At 46.5% G+C, this 27,509-nt stretch overlaps 1 protein-coding gene across 4 annotated transcripts in view; it reads right to left on the reverse strand.

Annotated features, from left to right (window-relative positions):
• Positions 1–1,706: 1,706 nt before the first annotated feature.
• The window catches only part of NTF3 (neurotrophin 3), a 65,570-nt gene continuing 39,767 nt past the window's right edge, over positions 1,707–27,509 (reverse strand). For all 4 annotated transcript variants that reach the window (XM_055281015.2, XM_055281016.2, XM_055281017.2 and 1 more), the window contains exon 2: positions 1,707–2,812. In XM_055281015.2, coding sequence (XP_055136990.1) covers positions 2,018–2,812 — 795 coding nt within the window. In that variant the 3' untranslated portion in view covers positions 1,707–2,017. The remainder of the gene's footprint in view (positions 2,813–27,509) is intronic.

Genomic DNA, 27,509 nt, shown 5'->3' on the forward strand with positions numbered 1-27,509 from the left:
GGAGGGCTTCCTAGAAGCCCAGGGAAATGGTCACTTTGAAATGATGAGCTCCTGATAACTGGGCTTGGGCTAGTCCTAAGACTCTCCTTGTCCTATCAGCTGGTTTATTGTGCTCTTCAAGGCTCAGTGAAATAATGGGACAAAAGGTTCCCATGCACAGGGCTGTGCTCTTCATATATCTAGGACTATAATACCCACTCTGAAATGTGATGCTGCTATGTGGGAGAGGGAGAGACTAGTGACGCAGGGTCAAGACTGTGCCATCATTGCCACATAGATTACAATCTTCACTCTGCCACTTACTTACTAAATGACCATGGGCAAGTTGAACCCACCAGCCTCAGTTTCCTCGCCTGTAAACTGGAGATGATACTGGCTCCCTCAAAGGATTTGTGACAATTAATGGTGGCAGGGTTTGAATATGCCTGGCCCGTGATGGGCACATGGTCAATTCCTTATTTCCTTCCCCCATATTTTAGGCATCCACGATCAAGTGCAGTGTCATGATGTTCCTAACTAAGGCTAGTGCTATTTGCTGAGTCTATTTCAAAAGTTCATGTCCCATAAAGGACACATTCCATACAGGTGTGTGTGCTAAGGAGCTGTCAGTGTGTAGGCTGCTTGAGGTAAGAGCACACGTGGGCCCTAATGAATGCAGGGCAATCCAGGTTGGGCAGAGGGCGGGGCTTCAGGGCAGTACTGGATTAGCGGACACCTTGTACCTCCGCCAAGATGGGAGATGAGCGTCTTTATGTTCCAACTCCAAGAGGATGAGCTGCTTCTCAATGGGAAATGGGCATCAACAAACTCCTTGATGGACATCCCTGGTGTCCCCTCAGTCCTGCCTGGGCATGACAGGTGAGGCCATCACCACAATGACCCCTTGGCTGTCATGGACTCCTGTTGGGACTCAGAAGGCACCAAGAAGGTCCCTTCCATTTCGGCATTTTACCTCTCGGGGGGATGGAAGGGAATGGTTGAGGGACTAACATTCTTGAATGCCTGCCCTATGCTAGAAAGTTTCAGGGGTTATAACCTTCCTCGGACATAGCCAAGGACCTCTGTCTGACTCTGATCCTAGGAAGCACAGGCTTGGAGAGTCTCTAAAACCTGGACAAGTTCACAGGGGAGGAGCTGGAACTCGAACCCAGGTCTGACTCCAAAGCCCTAGCACTTTCCAGCTCTGCTCACAGCTCTAGAAGGGGCTGGCAGATGAGGAGGGGTGGTCACAGGCTGAGAGTCAGCCATAAATAAATTTATCCTCTATGTATAGATGATTCACGATCCATTTCAGTTTGCTTCTGGGTAGTCATGCAATTATTCTGTTACAAATAGTTTAAAAAAATTCCTATGTGCCTAAAAAGATGAAACCACTTGCAAAAAGCAAAACAAAATCCAAAGCCAAAAAAAAAAAAAACTTCAACCCTTAAACAACCCCAAACCCCAAAACAACAAATGTGCTGCAAAGAAACTTCCAAAACTAAAATTGCCAGGGTTGTTGTTATTGTTCCAGGACCACAACATTGGAGCAAATCATACTTCTAATTTTCCAAGCCAACAGTGGAGAATTTGATACAGAACTTGCTGGCCAGAGCTACAGGGTATCATTTTCAGTGGAGGCCATAGCAGTTCTTTTAATTCATTAACCCAACATTAAATGTACCAGAAGAGGGACATAACTGTTTATACACAACTCTGACATCATCTGATTTTAACAAGTTTACTAAAACGACAGTCATGGCCTTGACAATACTGAATGCAAAATACTGGTGTACACAGATTTTACAGAGTGACTCCTGAGAGCCGGATCACAAAGCAACTTTTAACAGATGGGAGAGGCCTGAGGGAAGGCAAGCACACTGATTTTATTGAGAAAAAAGCTTATATACTGTAGGGTTGCTGAAGTTTAATAAATAAAGGTCAACTTATAATATATAAAAACAATATAAACATTTATATGCTACATGCATATCATATAATTTAAAGTAATAATTTATATATGGGGAGAGATGCCAATTCATGTTCTTCCGATTTTTCTCGACAAGGCACACACACAGGACGTGTCTATCCGTATCCACCGCCAGCCCACGAGTTTATTGTTTTCTGAAGTCAGTGCTCGGACGTAGGTTTGGGACGTTTTGCACTGAGAGTTCCAGTGTTTGTCATCAATGCCCCTGCAACCGTTTTTGACTGGCCTGGCTTCCTTACATCGCGTTTCATAAAAATATTGTTTGACGGGAGAGTTGCCCGTTTTGATCTCCCCCAGCACCGTGACCTGGTGTCCCCGAATGTCGATGGCCGATGACTTGTCGGTCACCCACAGACTCTCACTGTCACATACCGAGTACTCCCCTCGGTGACTCTTATGCTCCGCGTACCGTTTCCGCCGTGATGTTCTGTTCGCCACCACGGGGTTGCCCACATAATCCTCCATGAGATACAAGGGCGGGGGCTCCAAGGGGGTGCTGTCGCTCAGCAGGACCCGTGGTGAGTTGTAGCGTCTCTGTTGTCGTAGCAGTTCGGTGTCCATTGCAATCACTGGCTGGAATTCTGACTTGGCGGCCTCTCCCCGCTCCGGCTGTCGGGGGGCCTCTGCTTTCGGCAGGGTGCTCTGGTAATTTTCCTTAACGTCCACCATCTGCTTGGAGAGCTTGTTTTTCAAAATATCTGCCTGGATCAGCTTAATAATCAGGGAATTGAGCGAGTCTTCTGGCAAACTCCTTTGATCCATGTTGTTACCTTGGATGCCACGGAGATAAGCGAGAAATATCACATAAAACAAGATGGACATCACCTTGTTCACCTGTAAGAGCTGAAAAGGAAACACAGGTGTTAAGAGCAGGCCGTGGCAGCTGAGTCTGTGTTATTCTGGCACCAGCCACCTGAGCCTGAGTAGCCCCGTGAGGGCACAAGACAGGGTACCGCCCCCCAGGTAAGCCACGCAACTCCCCTCTGGACATTCTGAAGAGGTGATTTATTTCCCCCACCCCCGGGAAATACTGCGGAATGCGCTCCAGGTTTGCTGACTCTGCTTTTTGCACGGGTTGTATTTACATTCGATGTCTGCTTTATCCTGCAGCCTCTGCTTGTGGGTGGACGATGTCCTACTGCTTCTTTAAACATCCCTTGAGCCTGCAAAGATGCATGATTCACTCTACCTTGGCAAAGCACGAAAACTTCAAACCTGAGAATTGTAAACACGGAGTAACTTCCCTTGAGCAGCAGCAGCGGTGGCCTTGTAATTGTCTCAAGAAAGAGTTCGACTGCTCCCTAGCTGCAGCCCCTGGAACACCCTGAGGCTGAGGACTGGTTCAGTTGCCCCCATATTGCAGTGTCAGATGTGGGGTCATCCCTGGCCAGGCCGCAGCTGGAACGGTCTATTCTCCTGCCCTTGGAAATGAACACGCAGGGCCACTACCCACTCTGCGAGAGGGCCTGCGTTCCGGGGTGCTCTGCCGAGCCTTCTGATAGACACGCATCACCAACTGATCTGCTCCATCCCCAGGGACCCTCTCCACAAAACACAGCTCTGCCACAGCACTACTTGCAGAAGAGAGAGATGCAGAATAACCACCTTACATAAATGGGCTGGACTTGGCCAGAATAGAAGAGTCGTTGTTGATCCACTTGCCTCCTTTAGATTTTTAACATTTCTGCTACAAAATGTTCCTTTTAGTAGTTATGCTTCTTCTAATTCTACTATTTCCTTGTTGAAATGGCATTTCAACCCATCCACGCTCTCATTCTGTTGCCATAGTAGAAGCTTAACACCGGGCTCCTGTGGAGTCCTGGTGGAATTACAGTGCTGATCTCAAGATACCTTCCTAGTCTCTCCCTCACTAGAGCAAAGCCCAGATCTTCTGAGGGTTAGCACTGGAAGGAGATGCTCCAGGTGGAGAGGGGCAGCTGAGCTAGTGATCCTCCTGATTCGTCCACCTCCTTGAGATATTCACTCCTTAATTACCATCGCTGCCACCTCACTGGCTCCCAGGGGGGTGCATCATTTCCTCTTTAAAGTTCTGTCTAAACATGGAAAATAAAAACTCTTCCCCTGGTTCACCTTTGGTATTTTTGGAAAGACTCAGTACTAAGTCCAGGGGGAAAATAGACAGGAAATAAACAAAGCCGACACAAGAAACAGAAAAGCAGTCCTGCTAACTGGCACCTATGTCTGAGCCTGCCAGTGCTCACTGGCTCCCAGGACTCACAGACAGCCTCTTTCCCAGCTTGTCTGAAATACTGCTGGCTCGCTTGTCCCTAGAGGTCAACAACAGCGAGGCACTCTGCTCATACGGCCTCCTCTTGCCTCTGTGATAAGGAGACCATCTTCTTTCCATGGGAACTAGTCTTTGGGAAAACTGACTCCTTCAAGGTCAAAGCCAAGAGAGGGATTCTAGCTTTGCTGCTCACCCTTAGAGATGACTCTAAGGAATTGTACTATCCTAGGAAAATGGTTCCACTACAGCATAAGAAATCTCCTTTCTATTCTGCATACAAGTGACATTTTCTTCGATATTACAGGCCCAACAAAATGCAACTTGAACAATACAAAAAATATGGCATACAACTAGGATTACATTCCCTACTCCCCTCAAAAAGAATAGTACAGCTTCAATAAAATCATTTAGGACTGACAGTCTATTGAAAAACAATTTATTAAACCTCCCAAAAGCTCAGCCACTGTAAACTAAGAATACACAGGATATCCGCTCTTAAGGAAGTAAGTATGGTTAGTGAGGGGAGGTCTCAGGTAGAGTAAGAGTCAAGGTACAGATTAGTGAGGTAATGACCAGGGTGAGCTGAGAGGGAGAATGCTGCTGATGCTGATGGATTGAGGAGGAAAAAGTAAGAGTCTTTATGGGCGGTGGCTGGAATATGGAACCAAAGTTTATTAGAAGTAGATAAGCCATATAAAGAGGCCATCTAATCTTATTCCTTCATCTTATAGATGAAAACAACCTAAATGCAGTTTGAAGAAGAGGCAAAAGGCCAGGCATGGTGGCTTATGCCTGTAATCCTAGCACTTTGGGAGGCCAAGGTGGGCAGATCAGGAGGTCAGGAGATCGAGACCATCCTGGCTAACAAAGTGAAACCCTGTCTAAAAAAAAATACAAAAATTAGCTGGGCATGGTGGCAGCCTGTAGTCCCAGCTACTCGGGAGGCTGAGGCAGGAGAATGGTGTGAACCCAGGAGGCAGAGCTTGCAGTGAGCCGACATCGTGCCACTGCACTCCAGCCTGGGTGACAGAGCGAGACTCCATCTCAAAAAAAAAAAAAAAAAAAAAAAAAAAAAAAAAAAGAAGAGGAGAGACCCACAGGAGAGTGGGAGGGGTTCTCTGCACTCCGGCCCTCACCCCCCTTTTCCATGTGATGACTGGGCTCACAGGCCTCTTGCTGCAACCCCATTCACTACTCACTGCTACTCAAATCATGACCCATGTGCACTGCCTCTCCTGTTGAAATTTCACCTGTTTTTCAGTGCCTGGTTCCAAAGCTGACCTTTCTACAATGCTCCCCCAAGATCCCAACGGCGGCACCTGCCACTTCCTCGCAACCCCAGCCTGCTCTCCCAGTGGCTGACCATTTCTTTCCTACTTGCCATGATACTTTGTAATAAGTAGTGGGACTAAGTCATCTGCAGGCTGGTGAGTGTTTCTAAACTCTTTAGAAGGTGTCTTAAAGCCCTGCAGGCTTCCTGTGGACTCCATTTTAATAATCGACTTCTAGCTTTTTTCCTAGAGAGCAAGTCCAAGAATGTTGCCAACAGAACTCCCCAAAATACAGAGGTTTGCAGCTGGAAAGGACCCTAGACAACCTCCTCATTTATACAGATAAGGGAACGGAGGCCTGCAGTTGTGGTGAAGTGAGCTGTCTAAGGTCAGACTGCTAAACAATGGCAGAGAGTGACAGGGGCATTTGGTTCATAGGCTCAACAAAAATCACGTGGCTTGTGCACCATCAGAGTTATTGTGAGGGGTAAACAATGAAATCCACACGGAAGCACCTAGCATAGTATCAGGCACAGAGTGAGCACACTAGAAATGTTAGAGAACATGAACCTGAATGGCCTGTGGCCACAGGAGAAGGTGCACGTCTGCCCTTGATGCACACGGGCAAGGGACCCAGCGTCTGGAGAGCTCCCTCCTTTACATCTGGCTCACAGCAATCTGTACCAACACGGTCCCCACAAGGCTTTCCCCCAGATGCCATGGTGCCCGACTGCTTGGATCTGAGACCAGTTACACTGGTTGTGGGAGAAGAAAGGAATATTATGAACTGGAAGCCCAGAGAACAGACAAATGACGAAAGCAAACGCGGGCAAGGGAGAGGTGGCGTTTCTGAATTCACTGGGGGCAAGAATAGATGCATTCTGATCTCTGGTCACTTTTTGGCCACCAATAACTTCATTTCTCACTCCATGTCCGGGGTGGGCATCACCCAGTGGGCCAGTTCCCTGGAGTGGGGAATGGAAACAGGAAGGCAATGCCAGCTCCATCCAGGCAAGAAACAGCAGCGGGTTCTTCTATTTAGAGGGATGTCTATGCTCTTTCTCTAGGGGTCACTGTCATCTGCAGAGAGCTTCATTTAAGCAACTGTCATATTGTGCGATTATTGTTGGTGTGCCTCCTCTTTGATGACAGGGACCACGTCCTTTCCATCCACACATCCTTGACGCCCAGCACAGGGCTGGACACGCTGCGGAGTTTAGATGTCTATTTACTGAATGAGCGCCTGCTATGATCGAGAGCTACCCAAGGCGCCGCTTACTGGCTGGAGAGCCTGCACGGGCTTTTGCCAAGCCTGGTTTTGGAAGCCAATCAACTCTGCCTTCTTTTCCCAAAGAAAACACAGACCCTGGCTCTGAAGTCGGCCACGGTCCCCAGGCTCTTCTTGGCTATAATTAGAAAAAGACCTGTTAAAGACCTTAGTAAACCCCCTTTCTGCACTCTCCCCAGTTCCCATTTCCCCTGCTCAGAGTTTTCCAAGATCCTGACCGACGTGCATGTGCGATTTTCCTCACTTAGAAACGCTTTCCCACATATGGTGTTTTCTCAGTCCCTGGAGCAACATTCCTACAAGGTTTCACCATCCCTCAAAATACTCAAAAGAGAGCAATTTCTGATTCCTCCTTTTTGGCTCAGTTTGCAGCATCCACAGAGGGTTTGAGGGTATTCAAGAAGCAGCTGACATGGAAAAGGAAGCTGGGTAGACAGTGGCACAGAATCTGAGCCCCCAGCAACCTGGGTCTGCCCTGTCACATGCAGAGAGGGGGCTGCAGCCTTCAGGTTCCAATTCACCTCTCCGGGACCAGCTTCCCTACACAGCAGCACCTTCCGACCATGTACCTAAGGACCCCTCTTGCTGCACATGTGTGGAGTAAATTTTTAGACTGCTTGGGGTGAGATCATCAAGAATAAAAATGCAAAGTGCCGGGTACTGGCTTGTATAAATCTTAAATCCTAGTAACAACCATCCTGAAGTAGGTACTATTATATTTTCCATTTTGAATGGGGAAACCAAGGCAAAGAGGGGTTCCACAACTAGCTAACAAGCAACAGAGCCAAGATTTGCACCTTCTGGCTCTGGAGCTCATGTTATTAATGATGACACTCTGCTGCCTCTCTGTCTATCCCTGCTCTCAAACATTCTAGAGAGTTTACTTCCAGGGGAAGCCCAAGCTCCAAGCCTGGAGCCAGGATGGCTGCTGTGAGCAGGCTGTGCCCTTCCCCAAGAAGCCTCAGCTCTAAGCAGAGTTTGCAGAGATTTGAGGCCATCATTCCTGTGTCCTCCTCCCCATATTCCCTATGAAAGCATCCCCCACAAAAGTAAACACAATCCAGTTCCCTCACCCTAGTCCCTCCTGGGCCTGATGCTCTCCAGTGCAGCCCATCTGCAGGTCACCTGTGCCTGCAGAGGCCCTGTGTTGTAGTGGACAGAACACGGAGTGCACCATCTCACATCCTGGGTTTGAGACCAGCACTGGAAATCTGGGTGACTTACAAAGAAAGCAGAAAGCCTCTATTTTAGCTTTCCTCAGAGAGGAGTCATGAGAGCAGAGGTGAAAGCAGTTTTTAATTCGCCAAATTTTTAATATGCAAATTCAAGAGATTTCATTATTTCTGGTATAGCCATATTCTCTGGAGGCAAATGCATTCTCTGGCTGGGGTCAAAGAGGACACTGGCCAGCTGTGTCCAGAAGGGCCTGATTCTTTGGAGAATTTCTTCAGCTATGACATGGTCTCTGACTAATGCTACAGGCTCAGGAGACATCCTGCCAGATAACCCTAATGTCTTGTTCAGGGACTGGAAAGGGAGAGAGGTGGGAAAGTGATAGATTTAAAGTAGAATGACAAAAGGGAAAGGAATGTGGTGGAAATATTAAACTAAGGCCATATATAAAAGACTGGCTATGCTTGTTCCCCAAATCTTAATTGAAAAATTAATTCACACTGGCTTTGCTCTGAACGTAGGTCTTGAGGCCTCAAAATTAGTCAATGGGGCCACATGATGATGTTCTGATCCATGACAAAGCTGAGAGCCGGGAGAGAGAGATCCTGGCGGCGCATCCGCTGGGAATTGGTCTGGTTTTGGTTAATCTCTTTATTAATGATCCGGAAGCAGGAGGGAGGAAAAAGTGGCAGATTAATTAAAATGCACAGATGACGCTCAAAGGGAAGGTGCTGCAGACACCAGTGAGGACAGACCAATTAGGCTGAAGCACCCCTGGGGGTTGGCAACCCGGAAATAGCATGATTAGATTCAAACTAAAACACGTAGGTTAACTCACCGGAGGCACAATGGATCCAAAACCAACAAGGGAGGGAAATGCTTGGAAAGGGATGAAGGGAGGGGGTGACTTGGAATTGCTACAAGGAGTAAATGAGAAATGAGCTCACATGAATAAAGCTGTGTGGGTTTCCACGGCACCTTCTTCCCTGCTAGCTCTGCGTCCTCCACCTCATTCACTTTAGCACACCTCTTGGGTAGTAGCAACCATGAAACTCCCTGTCTTATGGAGCACAAAAAAGACATAAATTGAGGGACAGAGCCAAGATCAGAAAGCAGGCCAGAGACGGTCCCCAAAACATGCTGACGCGCATGGTCTAAAGTCACAGAAAACCAGAAGCAATCAGTGAGCTAGAGGAGAAACAGCTAGTCTCTCTGTTAGTATTTGGTGAGGCCTCATTAGACAATCCCTGAACTCTGGACAGGTCTGTATCTATGTAGTGTCAAACCAAGTGAGAGAAGGGACAGGGAAGTGGATTCCTATCCTGTTCTTTAAGATATCTGATTCTACTGTTGTTCCTCTCTTTAAAACTTAGCACTTAAAACTCAGGGCTCTGAAACTGACTAACACACATGGTCAATCCTCGGCCCAAGATCTGAAACAGGACAAGACCCTCAATTTTCAGAAGATGCTGGCTTCTCAGCAGAAATGAGACAAGACACACAGTCAACAGTGAAGGCATACTCTAGGATAAAATAAAATAAAACAGAGAACCTCAGAAGACTGACTTGCCTCCCTAAGAAAGGAAGTACTGAAACTGGTCCTTCTGAAGGCCAGAAAGTGAGGAAAAGGGATCCCTGAACAGACAAGAAACCTATATCCCAAAAGAAAGCTAAGTGGACCGAGATGGAGGTAGAAAGCTGTGAGTTTCCTTTGCACAGCTGTTAGGAGACGAATTTCACGTTGTTCAAAGCATACCCTCCTCTAGCCCCGAGGCCGTGAAAGATGGAAGGCATGGCACATGTCAAAACAGTGTGCGCCAGCCGCTCCAGGGAAGAAGGTAGGACAGTTATTCCCCAGGCCAAGGAAGGCTCTGGCTTAGCCCCGTCTTGGCAAAGACAGATCTTAAAGGAGCTTGGTATGCCAACACAAGCCCCAGGAAACTCAGGTTTACTTTATCCTTTGCATATCACAAACTCCCATGTCATGGAAGAAGGGTGGACTAGGAAGGATCTGCAGAGAAAACCTGAGTCAATCCAGCTACTAGCCATCATGGTGTCATCCTGCTTTTAGTCATATTTGTTTTGGTAATTCACACTCATCCACCACTGTGCATACAGGTGTGCATGCCTGGGTTTGTGTGCCTACACACACACACACACACACACACCCCACATAACTACCTGAGGTGAGGATGGGCTCTGGTTGAACTGTTTTCAAATTTTTGAATTTTGAAAAATTTGAAACTATTTTCAAATTATTGAATCATTTAACGTTCAGAAACATTTCAATTTTGGTATCATTTTCTGTGTCTGGATTACTCCAATCTCTAAGTGTAAAAACACACAAGGGGAAGTTGCTTCAGCCACCTAGGCAGCTGAAGGTACAGCTGGAATTAAAGAATAACTTTGACCTCAGAGAATAGCTGCCCAAGTCAACGTTTTTGTTTTAAATTTATGCTTATGTTCGAGTTGAGTTTATGGTCAAGCGTATACATTGTCTGCAAAATGCTGTATAACTGTAAGTGATACCATTACAAGGTAGGGGCTGCTGAGTAATTGATTTTCAATAATTATAATTAATAATAATGATGATAATGATGAAAGTATTTATCTTATCCACCCAGACAAGCATGAGTCTCAAAATGGCAGAATAGAGAAGTTGGCTTCCTCTTGAGGGCTGAAGGCTAAGGGAAATCCCAAAGCATGCCTTCCATTCAATTCTTACTCTGGTTGCCTCTCCCAAACCAAGACCACAGCTGGCTTGGCAATGGCCAAACCCTTTTTGTGTGCATCAACCATAGCAGCAAGTTGGGGATAAACTCAAACCATACTGATTTGGCCCCCAGAGGACTTGGCTGCAGAAAGTGTGGTCAGATGGCAGGCTGACTCCTCCGGACCTGGCCATCAGGCCTATGTCAAATATGGCCCCTCATGTCTCCCTTCTGCCACACAGCCAACCGCCTTTCACAAGGATGAGGTATATTGACTGGTGGTCTGCGGCTATATTGATTGGTGGTCTGGTCTGGATCCCTTCTCCAGAAAACCATGGTGTCTGAAGACTGACAGCTGCAACTGTCTTTTGCACCTCAAGGTGTCTCTCCCCTCTGTTCCCTGTGGCCACCATCATGCTCTTGAATACTTTTACAGACTAGGGAACTGAGGCAGAAGAAACACGTGTCTGGTGCTTTTCTGAGTCTCTTCTCACCGACTCATGTAGTGATGCAGGGATGTGCACACAGGAAGAAAACCACTCTGCCATCAAAACTGGAGTGTGTGGTAGGCACTTAATAAACACTATGACTCCAGCCCCAAACACTCCAGTGACTCTTTCTGGGCAGCTGGGCAAGACTGGAAAACCAACCCAGAGCTTGTCCTCTGAAAGCAATTTTGGCACGAAGACTCTGAACCCCAGGCTGTCTTTAATCACAGACACAAGTCATAATAATCGCTTGTAATAACAGCTCACATTTATTGAGCCTCACCATATGCTAGACTGTGCGGAACACTTCACATGGATGATCTCAATTAATCTTTGTGGATACGATTATTATCCCCACTTTTCAGCCGAGGAAACTGAGGCTCAGAAGGATTAAGTACTTTTTCTCAAGATGACACATCAATTGAGAGGCAGAGCCAGGGAACAAACCCGTGTCTCTGTGATCCCACAGGCCTAACTCTTAGCGAATATTGCAGAATATCTCTCAATTTCACTCCAAAGTCTAAGGCACCTGCCACTTCATTGCAGTGAACTAGGTAGCAAGCAGCATGCTGCTATATTAATGTTTCTTTCTTTGTGGAGTAAGAGACATTCAAGACAGATCCTCTGAAACATAAAGGGGAAATTTCCAGTCTAAGGCTTGCCTCACCGATTCACAGTAGCTGAAGAGCATTTCTACGTGGCATGGGGCTAGTGGGATCAATTGCTTATGGTTTAGTTTCTCCAAATGTAAAATATTCCTTTCCTCTTTTCTCATTTGATGGTAAAAAACAACCAAGAACCCAAAGATTCATTTTAAAAAATGGCTGGAGCATTGAAGGTGGGACAGATTTCTGATTCTTTTGTTTTCACAGATTGCAGCATATTTGTAGCTGATGACGAGAAACAAAACAATGTAGGCTCTTGGCACACCCCCTGTTTTGATCTGTTAATAAAAACCAGCTCTGCCACTAATGAGCTTTGTGGCCATGGCAGAATCACTGTGCATCTTGGGGGCTCAGTTCTTGAGCAGTGTTTCTCCAGAGGGGTGCTACTAGGATTTCAGACAGGACAGTTTTTTATTGTTCAGTTTAATCCCCCACGCATGCAACGCAGGCCCCCACCTACTAAATATCCATCGTGACCCCAGTCGTGGTGACAACTGAAAAAAAGGACCCGCACATTTCCAAATGCCACTGCGGAGACCCCTCAGTTATGAATCACATAACACGATGCTGGGGAATTAGTTGTTTTATGATCGTTGGCCCTTTTACAATGTAATCAATGCTAAGGCATCCTTCTGCTAAAAAACCACACATGTGCCCATAAAGGAAAAATATTGCAAAAAATTTCAAGGTGATTCAGAGTCCATAAAAGTCATCCTAGTGTCCCACGGATTTTAGGTTTAGAATTCGTGAACTAAAGAATTTCAAAGGTTCTTTCTAGTTGACATACCCTATGCTCCTATTATCCTGTGCAACCCTAAGTCATTTCTTCTCCAGACCAAACAGAGAAGGAATTATTATTATCAGCCTAATTTTCTGGTCCTCTCTGTTTCTCTGTGTCCCTGTGAAGCCCAGGGTGCCAGGAACTGGCATCCAACTCTATTAGGATTGTGGTACAATGGGAAGGTTATGGGGGGAAAGTGACTTGCCCAAAAATGAATCAATCAATCAGTACAAGAGCCGGAACCAAGCCCAGCCCTTCAGATGACCAGCCCTACGCTGCTCATCCACAGACACACACAGAGCAGTCAGTGTATTTCAGGACACATGGAGGGAAGCCTGCCCGCACCTATCAATAGGGTTTCCTGGGGGAGGCACAGGGGTCCCAGTGAGCCTGACCAACACAGCATGTCTGACACTGTGTGTGAGAGGCTTGAGGCCCCAGCAGCCCTACTCAGCCCATGGAGGCAGCCCATGGAGGCAGACTCTTTCCCTTCTTCCTTTCACAAGTGTCTGTGTAGCACCATCTGTTGGCATCCACCTTCCTCACGGACACCAGGAATCAGAGCATTTCCCTTTCCGTCCATAAACCTGCAATCACTCTGGGTGACTTCACCTCCAACCTGATGGCTTTTTCATTCCTCGGTCTCCATGTTCCTCCACATCCTCAAGACCTATGTTCTCCATGATGTTTGAAAACGCAAATGAGATTCCTCAAAGACCTAAAAACAGAAATACCATTCGACCCAGCAATCCCACTACTGGGTATATACCCAAAGGACTATAAATCATTCTTTCATAAAGACACATATGCACATATATGTTCACTGCAGCACTACTCACAATAGTGAAGACATAGAATCAACCTAAATGCCCATCAATCATAGACTACAGGAGATGAGGCATCATCTTGTAATGTCACCAAGGTCATTCCATTCCATTTGCTCAGAAGGGCCTGATTCAGTACCTGGACGAGGAATCTACAGTGGATCTCTAGGACGATTACTGGTGTTTACCAACTACTCGGGGCTGGAACCCTGAAGAACACGGGAGTGCCCTGGCACTGTTGGTCTCCTGAAGGTGTGCGCCAGCGGAGGGTCTGCAAGCCCCACGGGTCTGACTGCAAAGTGGTGAAGCAGAAAGGTGAAGCCACCCGCTGCTCATGGAGACTTCAAGTAAGTGCGTAAGTGCCAGAGAGAGAGAGATAGAGACAGACAGAGAGAGAGAGAGAGTCAGAGACAGAGAGAGATTGGGAGAGAGAGAAAGAGATAGAGATACAGAGACAGAGAGAGGCTGAGACAGAGAAAGGAAGAAACAGAGAGAGATTGAGGGAGAGGGAGACAGAGATGGAGGGACAGAGAACAAAGACAGAGACAGAGAAAGGATAAAAAGAGAAAGAGACAGAGATACAGAGACTGAGAGAGATAAACAGAGACATAAAGACAGAAAGAGACTGAGACAGAGAAACGGAGATAGAGAGAGAGGGAGACAAAGATACAGAACCAAGAGAGAGGGAGACAGAAACAGAGATGCAGAGAGACAGAAAAAGAAACACACACAGAGAGAAACACAGAGGGAGAGACAGAGATAGAGAAAGGAGGCGAGATAGAGACAGAGATTGAGAAAAAAGGGCGATACAGAGTGAGAAACAGAGAGAGGGAGGCAGAGAGAGAGAAGACAGGAAAGAGACACAGGGAGTGAAGGAGACAGAGAGAGAGACAGTGAGTGGGGAGGAGGAGAGAGACACAGTGGAAAGGGGGGTCTCTTTCTTGTACAGGGGTTTCAGCTGAGCCCAAGACTCTGGGCGGTGGCTCTTCTACCTGGTTGGGGTAAATTGGAAAGGTGGCAGAGAAGGCCCCTCTGAAGCCAGCATTGCTGCAGGTCTAGAGGGCATGTGCACCTCCATTCACATTAGAGACCACTCCACCCTGCCACCGTCTCCAAAGCCAGTGACCTCCCTGCACTAACCTACATTTCTTTCTATTGCCAGGGAAGTGAACATGCGGGTGCTGTAGATGCAGCAGGTGGCCTAGTCCCAGCACCATGGGAAAGACGAAGGCACGGGCACTCAGTGTCACAGTGCTTCCTGGCTCAGGAAGAGGCTCTCAGAACAGGCCGTGATCACACAGGCCACCTGTACCTTGTCCCAAGAGGGGTGGCAGTGCCTGGCACCCTGGTCAACACAGGCTGGGACAGGAGGGCTACAAGCGACAAGCCAGTACCCGTCTTGTGGGAAACAAGTCAGGCAGTGCGTGTGTGTGTGTGCGGTCGTGTACGCATGAGCACGCAACACGTGTCTATGCGTGTCTGTGTGTGAGTGTGTGTTGTATGTCTCTATGTGTGTAGTCTCTGTGTATGACTGCAGATGTGTCTGTGTGTAGTATGTGTTTGCATGCATGTATGCCTGCGAGTGTGTCTGTTTGTCTCTGCGTGTGTGTGTGCTGTGTGCATATCTACGTGTATGTGGTGTCTGTGTAAGCCCGTGGGTCTGTCTGTGTGTTGTGTATATGTATGCATGCATGATGGCTGTGTATGTATGTTTTGTGTGTGCATGTGCATGTGTGTAGTATGCATGTGTGTGAGTGTGTCTCTGTATGCGTGTGGTGTATACATCTAGGTGTGGGTGTGTCTCTGTATGGTGTGCATATGTGTGTGGTGTTATTCTGTGTGTGTGGTGTTATTCTGCTTGTGTGGTGTATGTCTATGTGTGTGTGCATGTGTGTATTCTGTGAGTGTATCTGTGAGTGTGTCTGTGTGGTGTATGTGTGTGTGCATGTGTGTGTATGTCTGTGTGTCTGTATGTGTGTGTGGTGTTATTCTGTGTGGTGCGTGTATGTATGTGTGTGTGTGCATACATGTATTCTGTGAGTGTGTCTGTGTGTGTGCATGTGTGTGTGGTAGTCTGTGTATCTGTGTGGTGTGACTGTGTGTGCATGTGTTATGTTATTGTGTGTGTGATGTATGTCTGTATGCATGTGTGCATGTGTGTGTGGTGTTATTCTGTGTGTAGGGTATGTATGTCTGTGTGTGCGCATGTGTGTGGTGTTACTCTGTGTGTCTGTGGTGTGTGTATGTGCAGGTGTGTGGTGTTATTCTGTATGTGTGCACATGTGTGTGTGGTGTTATTCCTTGTGTGGTGTGTGTATGTCTGTGTGTGCATGTTTCTGGTGTTATCCTGTGTGTGTGGTGTGTGTATGTCTATGTGTGCACGTGTGTGTGGCGCTATTCTGTGTGTGTCTATGGTGTATGTGCATGTGTGTATCGTGTTATTCTGTGTGTGTGCATGTGTGTGTGGTGTTATTCTGTGTGTCTGTAGTTTGTGTATGTCCGTGTGTGGTGTTATTCTGTGTGTCTGTGGTGTGTGTATGTGCATGTGTGTGTGGTGTTATGTGTGTGTCTGTGGTGTGTACGTGTGTGTGGTGTTATTCTGTTTGCATGTGCATGTAGGTGTGGTGTTATTTTGTGCGCATCTGTTTGGTGTGTGTGTCTGAGTGTGTATGTACATGTGTGCGTGGTGTGCTGGGCGAGGGATGCTGAGAAGGGGAGATGCCAAAAAGCAGAAGGGATCAAGAGCCTGCGCTACTCCCAGCCTCCCCTTTGGCCACTGTGAGTCCCTGGGCAAGTCTGTTTTTCACTCCCAGCCCGGCATCAAATTGCTCCTCTAGCAAGAGCAGGAGCCGAAGGAAATCATCCAGAGACCATCCTGGCGCTAGCAGCCTGCTTTCGTCCACAGGGGTCTAAAGCCAGTTAGGCTCTCTGGGTCCCTTTCAGCACAGATGAGTGAGCCAGCTCTGTGGGTCCTCCCTACCCCGCCACCCACACCCCCAGTGAAGTGCACGTGGAGTCAGGCACAGGGCTTCAGTGGCCTTCCTGGGTCCCCATGAACTGGAAACGTGAGGACAGGCAGGGGAGAAGCCATGAAATGGAAGGAGAAACTTTGGGTCAAGTTTGCATTTCTCATTATTTCTCCAACCCTTCTCAAATTCCTTTTGTTTAGAAACCTCCTTGAGTTTCTGAAGGCTTCCCCCTCCCCCACCCCACCCCCTGAAAAACTCTAGGAGCTCCTCCAGCCTGTAACCCTTCCGGATAACACGTTCCATATGTCGGTCACTCTCGGCATGAAACGTTTGCACTCACTTTTCTGGTCACCTCCTCCGTGGTCTCCCCACATTGCGTCTCCCCAGAGTGGCCCCACCAACCCCCTCTGTAGCCCTCTGTTCAAGAAGCAGGGACTGGGATGGGGTTGGAGGGTCCTTTGGTCCCCCTCCCTGGTCAACTCCCACGCAAGATTCCTGCAGGTTCGCCTCCTAAGTGCCCCAGAGCGCGCCTGCCTTTGCTCCAGCCCGCCCGCCGCCAACAGCTGCAGGGAGACCCTCCTTTAAGCACTGGGGCTAATTGAGCAGGGCTCTGACTGAGCTTGCCACATTATTTGCTTAGAGCAAGCTTTTACAGCAAGGCAACACAGCATTCTATTGTCTTCCTTTCCCACCCAGCTCCCCCTCCTCCCGAGGCTACCCACTGTGGTAAATAAAGGCCGGTGGGATTTTTTTTCCACCCTAACTTTCAATGTTCCCCTTGAGAATGCAAACAGACATTCTAGCCTTCCTTGCTTGACCCTCACCCCAGGCGCCTCCCCCTCCACCCTCCTGATGCATCTTTTGATGAGTGAATTTGATGCTGGAAAACCACACAGAGCACAACCCCATGCAGGGTTTTGTGGGTTTCCCGAAAGAGGAAAAAGGTGGCGTTCAACAGCTCTGGAGGGGCTGCACTGGAAGAGCTGAAGACGACTTTGAATTGATCAAGGGAGTCTGAGAACTACTTATAGTTCTTCTTCTTTGAGAGCACAGGAGTCCTTAAAGGCCTCAGACTCCCAGAGATGCTCCAGGGATCAAATAGAGGCCTCCTTGAAACAGGTAATGAGGCAAGCCCACGACCCAACACTGAAGGCAAGAGCAAGTGGGAAACCATGAGGCCTAGGGGCCAGACTGAGAGCATCAAGGCTTTCCCAAAAGACACGGAAAGACCTGTCTGGGACATATATGGCTGAGCCATCAGCTATCTTGAAGGATGGAAGGATGAGAGATTGAGCACCTACTATGTGCCAAGGACTGGAATTTAAAACTTACATCTCCAGCTTTTTGGGGAGAGATGGAGTTAGGAAAACTATGAAGAGAGGCTTTTGCTATGTTAAAGCCAAGAAATCCAGGGCATAGAGTAGGTGAGGGATGAGCTAAAAGTTGTTACTGCTAGATATAACCCTACAAGCAGAATCCCTGCTTCCCGACTCCTGATCCTACAGTCTTCCTGCAAGATAGCCTTCTCTGTTTGCAAAGTCCTGGAGCCCAGCAGGGCAGACCACATGCCTGTGATCGCCAAGTAAGTGGAGCTTCTTCATCCGGCTGTAAAACCTAAGGGAGAGCCCTCATATCTACAAAATGCAGACCATGCTGTATCGGCATCTGTGAGATACTCTAACAGTATCTGTGATGCACCGGTTTACACAAAGTAGATCATTTCCAAAGCAGAACCACCTCTGGCTGCAAGAATGTCCTCTTGACTAGGGAGATGGACGCCCGGGCCCATTATTGGCCCAAGTTCTGCATCCACTTCTCTCTAATTCTAACCAGAGGGAAGCTTCACCAGCCTCACCCACTATCTCCTCTCTCCGGCAAATCTTGGCTCTATTTAGGATTGTATCTGGAGATCAAACAAGTTAGGCAAAATTGTATCTGAAACAATCCTTTTTCAACAAGACTGGTGTTAAGAAAATGACAACAATAATGAAGGAAAACACGTTTGATGATGAGTTTGGATGATGCATGAGGGCTAATGAGACAACTGAACTAGCTCTGATTGTGCTGAGGGGCTTGGCAAGGAGCCCTGCCATTTGGCACTAACGAATGGATTAACACGGAGGATCAGTTGGAATCCAACATTGTGCAGAAATGTGCCCTGACATTGTGCTGGGCACATACAGTAGGGGACAATGAGGACCCGATAAGCTGAAACAGAAAAAGATTAGAGCCCTCCTAAAAGGCAACAGACGGGCTCTTCTGCCACTGGACCAATGTGAAAAATGTTAAAGTCGGTTATTTCAAGATTTATTTCAGTTTACTACTAACAATGCTGTAGTGTTTCTAGACATGCAGTCTAAACGACCAGATTAAAACTGGGTTTAATAGAGGAAACTCCAAAAACTTCCTTCAAGACCTGAGGGTCAATGCAAATCAAAACCACAGTGAGATACCATCTCACACCAGTTAGAATGGCCATCATTAAAAAGTCAGGAAACAACAGGTGCTGGAGAGGATGTGGAGAAATAGGAACACTTTTACACTGTTGGTGGGACGGTAAACTAGTTCAACCATTGTGGAAGTCAGTGTGGCGATTCCTCAGGGATCTAGAACTAGAAATACCATTTGACCCAGCCATCCCATTACTGGGTATATACCCAAAGGACTATAAATCATGCTGCTATAAAGACACATGCACACGTTATGTTTATTGCGGCACTATTCACAATAGCAAAGACTTGGAACCAACCCAAATGTCCAACAACGATAGACTGGATTAAGAAAATGTGGCACATATACACCATGGAATACTATGCAGCCATAAAAGATGATGAGTTCATGTCCTTTGTAGGGACATGGATGAAACTAGAAACCATCATTCTCAGTAAACTATCGCAAGGACAAAAAACCAAACACTGCATGTTCTCACTCATAGGTGGGAATTGAACAATGAGAACTCATGGACACAGGAAGGGGAACATCACACTCCGGGGACTGTTGTGGGGTGGGGGGAGGGGGGAGGGACAGCATTAGGAGATATACCTAATGCTAAATGACGAGTTAATGGGTGCAGCAAACCAGCATGGCACATGGATACATATGTAACAAACCTGCACATTGTGCACATGTACCCTAAAACCTAAAGTATAATAAAAAAAAAAAAAAAAAGAAATACTTAGAATTAAAAAAAAAAAAAGACCTGAGGGTCTGTGATCTGAAGCTGATTTTGCAAAGACTAAATGCTGCCCCATGGGGAGGCCTATCGGGCCACAGGCCTGTATGAACCACGAGTGACCCTCACCACAATGCAAAGTGAGTCACATGGCTGCTGGGGCGGGGATCCCTGCCGACTGTAGTCAGACGGAAGGGTCTGGACATTCTTTTTATACTGGCATTGATTCAGAATGTGAAACTTTTGATCCTATAACATGATACATTTTAATTCTTCCTGGTGATGTTAATAATGTAGTTGGCTGATGCCACGCGAACAGAATTTACAATGCATGGATGCTTCCAAGAAAAAGGAGGAAGTAGTAACTGTAGTCTTGCAGGTGGACCTCACTTTGCACTCTATTCAGGCTTCTGAAAAACGCTGAACTCAAATCAATTTTTGTGAACTGAATTGCATTTTAAAGATACGAGGAGGGTTTGCAATGAAAAAATCTTATTGTGGATTCCTATGGAAAGCAGTAAATAACCACTTTTCAATTAAAAACACACTCGATATCCAGCTAGTTTTAGCTTAAAGCACAGTAAACCTTTAAATGTACAGCAACTATGGTGTAAATACATTATCATTTTATAATGAACACATGTGCTTTGAGACTAAAGCAGTCACCAAGGAGTAAGGCTTACTCCTCCATTAGCTCTTCAAGTATTTGGGTGTTCTGTTAATGTGCATTATGTCCTACAGCTAATTCCCCAGAAAGTGAGAAATCTGGAATAAGAAAAGAAGCAGGAAAATATCTCTGCTGGAACTTCCCGTTTTTGCACTCCTGTGTCCTAAACAATGCCATCCTAAATTCTCATTATATGCGATACTTTAATCTTCTCAAACATCCCAATAAAGAAAGAAATGGAGGGAAGAGGGGCAAGCAGAAATCATGCACTCCATACTTAGTGAAGGCTCATGAATAATTATAGCATCAATAGTGATGATAACTAACTTTGTTAGTAGTTATTCTCTGGCAAGAACTGTGCTAAGAACCCTGCAATCACAACCTGACTTCATTCTACAATAACCCTATGAGGCAGATCCTGTAGTTCACAACTTACCTGAACTCTGCGTATTATCTCATACCCTCGGTGAGATCTGGGCGAACATCCAGTGATTAAACGTGTTAATATTTCCACTGCAAAATTATATTCACTGAAGTGAAATAAAGACCAGCTCAATTCAGGTTAGGTTTTATAGCCAAATGAATTTGCTGTCACTTTAAGAAATGACTCTGGGTTTTCAGGGCTTTTTGGGTTTGGAATTATAAAGAAGAGACTGGGGATGTGTATTATTCTGCCTCATAAATAAGGGTAGCGCTTGAGATCACACCATGGCAATACTATAGTTCAGCCTAGCGGAGCTGGGATTCAAACCCAGGCGTGTCTGATACCAAAACCCACGTTCTCAAACACTAGGGCCATGCTGCTCATATTCCCCACCCCGAGGAAACTAGAGAATTAAAAACTCCCTACAATGGTTTTCTGAGAAGGCCAAATTAAACTGTGATTACAAACACCCTTTTTTATGTTTATTTTTTCCTTAAATAATTTTTCCTAGAGAGATGTTTTTTCCTTATTATAAAAGTAATATGATGAACTTATTGAAGAAAAATTTAAAAATACAAAAATATATCATCTATCAGCTCCCACGGGTATCATTATGGAATATTTGTGCCCATCCTTTTAAAAATAAATCAAAAAATCTCTATGCATTAGAGGCGAGATGGTTTAACATACATCATTCTGTAACTTTCTAATTTCACTTACTATTACAATCTAGGTTTTCTCCCCTTATATTACAATTCTACCTAAACAAAATCTTGATGGCCACATAATATTCCATCACATTAATTTGCCATAATTTACTGGATGACACCCCCTTGTTGGACATTTACTATTTTGAATCCTCTGCTCCCATAAACAATGCTGCAATAGGCATCTCCATCTGCAAAGCTTACTATGGCTGTGCTATTCTCATGATCCACCACTCCAGCCACTTCCTTACCCTCTGGCCACCTCTGCCCTGTGCAGCTCCAACCTCAGATCAGTTTATACATCTATTCTCCCAGCAGACACGTAGGCTGCTAAAGACCGGGAAACGCGGTCTATGAACTATTTGGTGCCCAGCAAATTGATGTTCTCAAGGGTCTGCTCTGCTCAGCCCTTACTGTAGATCAACAGTTTGCTCTTTTTCTCATTTCAGGTCTTCCCTCCCCTCACAGCAGCTCCTATCTCCTCAAGCCTCTTGGAATATCATACAGAGAATCCTGCCTCCTGCTGCACAGTCCTTCAGGTAGGAGCCCCCTCAGCTGTCTAACTCCACCTACAAATCTCCTTAGACGTATGCTCCGAGGAGACCAGACACTTTATCACCTAAACTTTCGAAAGTGAAAAGAGGTGTAAGCAATAATTTTATTGGGGTAATGGCTGCACGGTAGGACTGTCCTGGGTCAACCAGGAAGTGCGATTACTGTGAGTATAACCAGAATTTCCTCTGCGTGGCGGGGCTGACCTTATCATACTCACTCTCTAACAGGCCCTATACCGACACTCTGGGACCCACACCCATTTCCTCAGAAACCTTTTTCCATCAGGGCCTCCATCCCAGGCTTATTTTCTCTTTTTTTTTCTTTTTTTCTTTTCTTTTCTTGTCTTTTCTTCTCTTTTCTTTCTTTCTTTCTCTTTCTTTCTTTCTCTTTCTTTCTTTCTTTCTTCTTTCTCTTTCTTTCTTTCTTCTTTCTTTTTATGTCTTTCTTTCTTTCTTTCTTTCTTTCTTTCTTTCTTTCTTTCTTTCTTTCTCTTTCTTCTTTCTTGTTTTTTTTTGAGGCAGAGTCTCATTCTGTCACTCAGTCTAGAGTGCAGGGGCATAATCACAGCTCACTGCAGCCCCGACCTCCTAGCCTCAGGTGATGCCTCCCACCTCAGCCTTCCAAGTAGCTGGGACTACAGGAATGCACCACAAACCCAGCTAATTTTTTGTATTTTTTGTAGAGATGCGGTTTTGCCGTGTTGCACAGGCTGGTCTCAAACTCCTGGCTCAAGCGATCCTCCCCCCGTAGCCTCCCAAAGTGCTGGGATTACAGGTGTGAGCCACCGCGCCTGGCCCAGACATGTTTTCAACCTACCCCTCCTTAAAGATTTTCCTTCCTCTGTAGATAATGTTCAGATGTATTAGAGAAATGAAATAAAACAGTTGTCATCTAACTTTGTAACTATCTGATCCCAGCCACATGCTGTCTCCCAGAGACCAGCATTCCCTATGTCCATCATCCCCACCTACACCAGGTCCCTGAAAAAACAGCCCCACCTAGAATACCATTCCTCATTTCAAAGTCGGGCAGGCGTGCCGCAACCCCTCCTCCCTCATGCTCTCTGAATCACTGGACGCTCCGATCTCTCCTCCAGGCGGCACCTCTCCTGGTCTTCCTCCTACCACCACCAGCACTTCCCTTGCATTCTTTCCATATTCTTCTCCAACATTCTGCTTTCCCTTCTCATCTAAGGATATGATTGTGCAATCTCATCCACCCTGCTGATGTGTGGATACGTCTATGCTCACATCTCCAGGCACAGACCTCCGTCCTATACTCCAAACCCATAGACATCCATGGGACATCCATGGCCTACTAGACATCTCCACCTGAACTGCAGAGGAATCTCAAGTGTGCTATATCCAAAGCTGAAGTCACCATCCTCCCCCAAACCCTGCTCCTCCTCCAGCCTCTCGGATTTTCTCTCTTGGGAAAAGGCAGCACCAGAAATCATGTTTGAGTCCTCTTTCTTCCTTTCTTCCCTGCCCCCCATATTGAATTGATCTTTAATAATTCCAGTTGACTCTGCCTCCTCCTATTTCTCAAAATCCACCCTCCTTTTCTCTATAGCCCATGCTACCTCTTTTGCCTGGATTACTTCAATAGACTCTTAAATGATTTCCGAGACCCTATTTTGCCCTCTCCCAGCCTTCCCTATCATTTCTTCCCCGCGCTGGAATGGAATTGGGTCATTCCTCAGCTGGAGAAATTTCTGTTCTTCTCTATAACCTCCAAGATCAAGCTAAAATTCCTCAGCATCGTCTGCCCTTCATCGTCTGGCTCCTGGGCGCCTCTCTTGCCAGCCTCATCTCTTGCCAGCCCTCCTCTCCCTGTGCACGGCAGCCTCAGCGAGGGACCTGGGTTTTCCAAGCACACCATGTATACTCTCACCTCTGCCAGGGCTCCCCTGACAACTCCCTGTGCCAGGAAGGCAATTTCTCCCTCTCCTTCCCTGGCTAACTACTATTTGACTGTCAGACCCTGCTCATACATCACGTCTCTGAGAAAGACTTCTCAGCACTTACCGCATTCTTTTACAACCATCCTTTTTCTTGCCTGTCGGCTCCACTTAACTGTATGCTCTCTTTTGATGTGTTTTGATATCCTTAGCACCTGCAATGGTGCCTGGCTCATGGTAGGTACTCCATAAAAGATTCCTAGAAACAAAGTCACTGGATCAAAGGGATGAAGCTCTTAAGAAGCCTGAAATATGCTTTCGTCCTGGCACCATTATTGTCAGCTCACCCTTTCACTCTCGAGTGTCCCACTTTGGATAATAAATTCCATGCTCACTCTTCTCCGAAGGCCTTCCATATGGATACCTGTACCCTTTAAAGATATTTATTCAGAGCCAAGAGCAATAGACCAACTAAGGTGAATCAGAAGGGGCCTGAAGATGCGCATGTGAGGGTGAGAGAGGTAGGAGGAGTTTCTGGGTGTCCTGAAGATGATGGATGACATGGGTGATTTCACACAAAACTGCATGTCAGCAATTGCAAAGGAAGGATTCAGATGCCAAAGAGAAAAATAAAAATCTCAATTCCAGCAGCCCTTGCCCACTGCCCAGAATGGCATGGTTGCCTCTCTTTGGGAAGGAGAGGCAAGAAGGAAGGCAGCTCAGTAGGACATGGAGAAGGATAGCTGCACTAGGATGAGAGGGGACCTTCCCAGAATTCAGAAGCCCCCCTGGACCTGAGTCTCCTCTCTCTGACACTCCATCTACTAGACGATGATTCCCCCAGCAGGGCTTCTTGGCCCTATAGCTCTAACATAGGATCAGCACTAGATTGGAAACTTTTAGGAATAAGAGAGAATGCATAAGACTGGAGAACCTGCAAATAAAAGCAAGTAGGAGTTAACACTCAGGGGACTTGTAAAAACTAGGGCAGGGACAAAATGCCCCTTAGCAACCTCTGTGAAGGCAACGTCTAAGCATGGACGAGGCCCTGGGAGGGCTTCCTACCACATCAGGGAACTCAGTGTAGCTCTAGGTAACTACTGGATTTCAAGTTCCTGAGGGCAGGGCCCACATTTCATTGCTATCTGCAGCTCCAGTGCCTAATGCGGTCCTAGCACAAGTTGCACGGTTATGTGTGTGGAGTGGAAAGAATGTACTTCCTAGGAGATGTACAAGGATCTGGGGAGGGGTGGGCAGGCAAAAGCCAATGAGAAAAGAGGCATAGGTCTCTCACAGTGGCAGAAAGAGGATAGCAGTCTGAGGCTTAAGTTCAAGTCTATGGGTGGGAGGAGATGTTTTTATCAAGACCTTTTAGAGACAGGCCAGGAGCTGTTTTTGAACTAAACAAGACGGGAACTCTGCTGCTGGAGCCGTTCAAGAATATATCTAGCTTGCAAGTAAAACGCAGAGAAAGTGCCCTCCTGGCCCAAAGAAAAATAATGCTGGAGAATATTTTTCCCCTTAGGAAATTCAGTGAATAGTGGCTCTGGGGATAAATTAACACAGGTGTCAACATAGATATCTATGATCACTGGTTCCCTAGAACAATGCAAAAAGCCTAGCTCTGAGGCCACCTCCTGAGAATCAGTGGTCTTTGGCCCTGCCACTTCCCTCTGCCACAGCTTTCTCCCTCAGCGTCACCCTCCCAGGAACACTGAGCCCAGGGAGGAGAAAACAGGTGCAAATGAGAAGAGAGACCAGCAGCGGCAGTCAAGCCAGCCTTGAAAACCCTCCTTGTCACCTGGCATTGTGAGGGATCAACACATGTCCCCACCTGGGGCAGGCCCATGCTGGAGTAACAGAAGCTCTGACCCAGAAAGAGGGCCAGAGAGTAAGTGACCACTGGTGGGAGAAAGTGAGAGTGGCAGTGGAGGTCCCGAATGTCGTATAATTCCCGACATTTATGCTGTTCGGTGTATTTTCAAGTTGATCATGATAGTAGCCCAATTCATTTCAATATGAGGACAAATATTTTCTTTATTTTAAATGTAAGAAAACTGAATCTCAGGAAGGGTAAATAATTTGTCCAATGACAAACAGCCAGTAGGTGACACAGCTAGAATTAGGCCTGCGATTCTGTGATTTCTGTTCTGTTTCCCAAACGCCCAGGCGCACGAGCTGCCTGCTTATACTTTCCCTTCCCATCACACCAACCACTGCCGTTCTTTCACCCAACAAGCCTTGAGATTCTTACCCATTCCATGAGGGTAATGTCAGTATGTAGGAATGTCAAATTATTCCCATTGATAAATTTTAAAATGAAGCTTTACAGAGCTAATTACATAGAGATGGTAACCTTACCATTGGCCAAATACACTTCTTGCCAGGTGATACGTTCTTGACCAGGACCTCAGCCGCACAATTTTCAAAATGAAACCAAGTAAAAATGGACGGTGTGCAGAGGAAGGTCTTGGGGCTGCCAGGCCTGCTTTCTATGTTGAACATAAGATATCTCTGCATGAGACTCGCAGGCATGTTGCACATGTGGGAGATTTGATTCTCCTCTCTCTGCAAGCCCTTTTATCACCCACCAAGAAAGAAAACTTCCAGGATGCCTGAAGCCCACTTTCTACTTTCTGCTAGGAAGAGATCTGTCTCTGGGGGACGGATATGCACAAGGAGATCTGTCCCTGAATTCTACAGAGATCCAGAAATAAATGCCCAGTGAGCAAAGTCAAGCCACTGTCCAGAACTCTTCCCCTCTATACAAACATCCTCATGTCAAGTTCTCACTGTTCTTCACTGCCCTCCATCCAGAACCCTTTTCTTATCTCCAAAGAAGAGCCCCTAAACGCACAGACACAGAAAGAGGTGCCTGCAATAAACAGCCAGCACTGAAGCTGCCTCTCCTGGGACGCTCCAGGTAAGGGCCTGGCTCCCCTCAGCAATCCCTGCTCCAGTGCATCCAGCCATCTCCTCAAAACATTTTGCAATGTCAGTTCCTTTGTTTGATGTATTCTTGGAGCGAACAGAATATCCGTGCTTTAATATTATTTTGTACATTTCGACATAGTATTGGTTTCCCAAACTCACACATTGCTTCTGTGTGACAGATAAGGGAACTGAAGCCCGACAAGGAAAGTGACATTTCTAAGGTCACCCACTAGTTGGCACTAGGAGAAATATGAATCCAGGTCTCTGGGCCCCCTGTGGATTGCTGTTTCTAAAGGCCGTCTGTTCCACATTAATAGCGCATGAAATAGTCTACAAAAACCAGAGGAATTTCTACTGCTAGAAGAGACCCAAAAGTCGGTGAGCCCATGATTCTCAACAGAAATCACACTGTGGACAAATAAACTATTTCAAATATTTATTGTAAGATCTAGTAGTAGGGGAGAAGAGAGGAGACCAGTAATGCAGAAAATGAATGGAAACTTGCATTGCCAAAAGGAAGGGTGGGAAGGAAAGGAGCTCAAAGCAGGTGTTGACAACATGTGCAGCTTCTGCGGGTATCAGCGGCTGAGAGACATACATATGTATTTCAAAATAATACACTTTATCAGAAATCATCTGGGCTACACATTTGTCTTATGAGCAGTATTTTATTGTAGAGAGCCTGCAGGCTGGGTGGCATGTTGCACACATGCATTGGACTTCATAGGTAAGGAGAATGCTCTGTCTTCTGGTCTTGTAGCTC

The sequence above is a fragment of the Symphalangus syndactylus genome, chromosome 5 (genome assembly GCF_028878055.3).
Source record: "Symphalangus syndactylus isolate Jambi chromosome 5, NHGRI_mSymSyn1-v2.1_pri, whole genome shotgun sequence".
Lineage (NCBI taxonomy): Eukaryota > Metazoa > Chordata > Mammalia > Primates > Hylobatidae > Symphalangus > Symphalangus syndactylus.